Genomic DNA, 1,539 nt, shown 5'->3' on the forward strand with positions numbered 1-1,539 from the left:
ATATATATATATATATATATATATATATATATATAAAGAAATTAGAATTATTTCCAAATTTTCTCCAAATGAGTATACACCTATTACCTGGTCGTATGATGGAAAATAACTCATCTATTACAAGGATATCACTTCTACATGTCATTGATTAATTGAACGTGTGTTCTTATCACCACTGCAGGTAAGCTGCTTAGGTTTTGCTGTGAGCAGGGTGCATCTTGCGAGGTGTCTGGCATAAAGGTTGGCCTAATAAAATCTGTTTCTATCCGTTTGTACATTGGCATGTTTTCTGCTATAAATAGAGACATCTAATTCTATCTCAGAACAGGTTCTTTAATTAACATGAGTCAGAATCAAAAGATGGTGATCATCTACTTGACTTAGAGGTGATGGTCTGAACAACTATACTATTGGATTGGAAGCAGCTGCATATTCTACTGATGACATTTTATGACACACCCAGTTTCAACAACATATTTTGAGGATGTTGATCATAAAATTTTGACAACCAACATGTTAACTATGTTCAGTGTGGCCACCAATCATGTCTAGTATTGCTTTCATTTTGCTTGGTAGTCAAGATAATGGGTACATCACAGTGAATCAGAGGCTTGAGGTGGCTCCATGGTCAAAAATCAACAAGAGTGAGAAAATGGAAACTGTACCGTTTCATATGTGTGCAAAATGTAGTTCTGATACATTCCATTCCAATTTGACTCTATATCAGTTGTGGTTGTCATATGACTTGCTGATTTGCATATTCAAAGTCATTTAATATAATGTACTCTATGAGAACAATTCTAATGTTCAGGGATAAATGGCACAAGTCATTTCTAAGGGTAGAATAAATCCTGACCTACTTGATGCTGTTTTTATACAACCATCAGTATGTAAGTTGCACATATTTATTACTCCCAATGAAATATACAATTGACATTGGAATGATGATTAATTTTTGAGCTATGGTAGAATAGGACAATTAACTTTATGATAATGTGTATACAAACATTCATATTACACACCTCTAGCATAAAGTCTCCAGGCTTTGTACAGCCAGCTACTCCTTCTGTAGCAACTATGCTGTCCAACTCCTCCTCCAGTTCACAGAACATAACTTTAAGAATGGAGAGGTCAGCAAGTGTGAAATCTGGTGCTCCCGAGTCTTGAGAAAAATCCAGATTATTTATGTCTTTCATTTTGTCTATAACTTGGGATACCTAAAATAAAAGTATTAAAAACAAATTTCATTCAAACAAATAATAAGTTAACTTTCCCTTTCTGAATACAAAAATCAAGCATGATCTAAAATTAACTAAATGTTTTTGGAATCATAATAAACCCACAGTGCAGGACCAAAGCATGCATTTAGCTGCATGTGTAACTGTCAAAAGTGTGATATCAGCAGTTTATGATTATGCAAGAAGTATTTTACTTATTAGAAAGTTCAATCTAAATATCTAAAATATACTGTTCTGTATGTAAAATGATATGAATAATATGATATATATATATATATATATACACACACACACTAGAGTG

At 32.9% G+C, this 1,539-nt stretch overlaps 1 protein-coding gene across 3 annotated transcripts in view; it reads right to left on the bottom strand.

Moving 5' to 3' along the window:
• The window catches only part of LOC106465529 (regulator of telomere elongation helicase 1 homolog), a 61,320-nt gene that overhangs the window by 42,320 nt on the left and 17,461 nt on the right, over positions 1-1,539 (bottom strand). For all 3 annotated transcript variants that reach the window (XR_002612003.1, XM_022393439.1, XM_022393438.1), the window contains exon 5: positions 1,023-1,217. Coding sequence is in view for 2 of the 3 variants with exons in the window: in XM_022393439.1 (XP_022249147.1) it covers positions 1,023-1,217 (195 nt within the window). In the remaining variant the exon portion in view is untranslated. The remainder of the gene's footprint in view (positions 1-1,022; positions 1,218-1,539) is intronic.

Source organism: Limulus polyphemus, unplaced genomic scaffold, assembly GCF_000517525.1.
Source record: "Limulus polyphemus unplaced genomic scaffold, Limulus_polyphemus-2.1.2 Scaffold1972, whole genome shotgun sequence".
In the NCBI taxonomy this organism is placed as follows: Eukaryota; Metazoa; Arthropoda; class Merostomata; order Xiphosura; family Limulidae; genus Limulus; species Limulus polyphemus.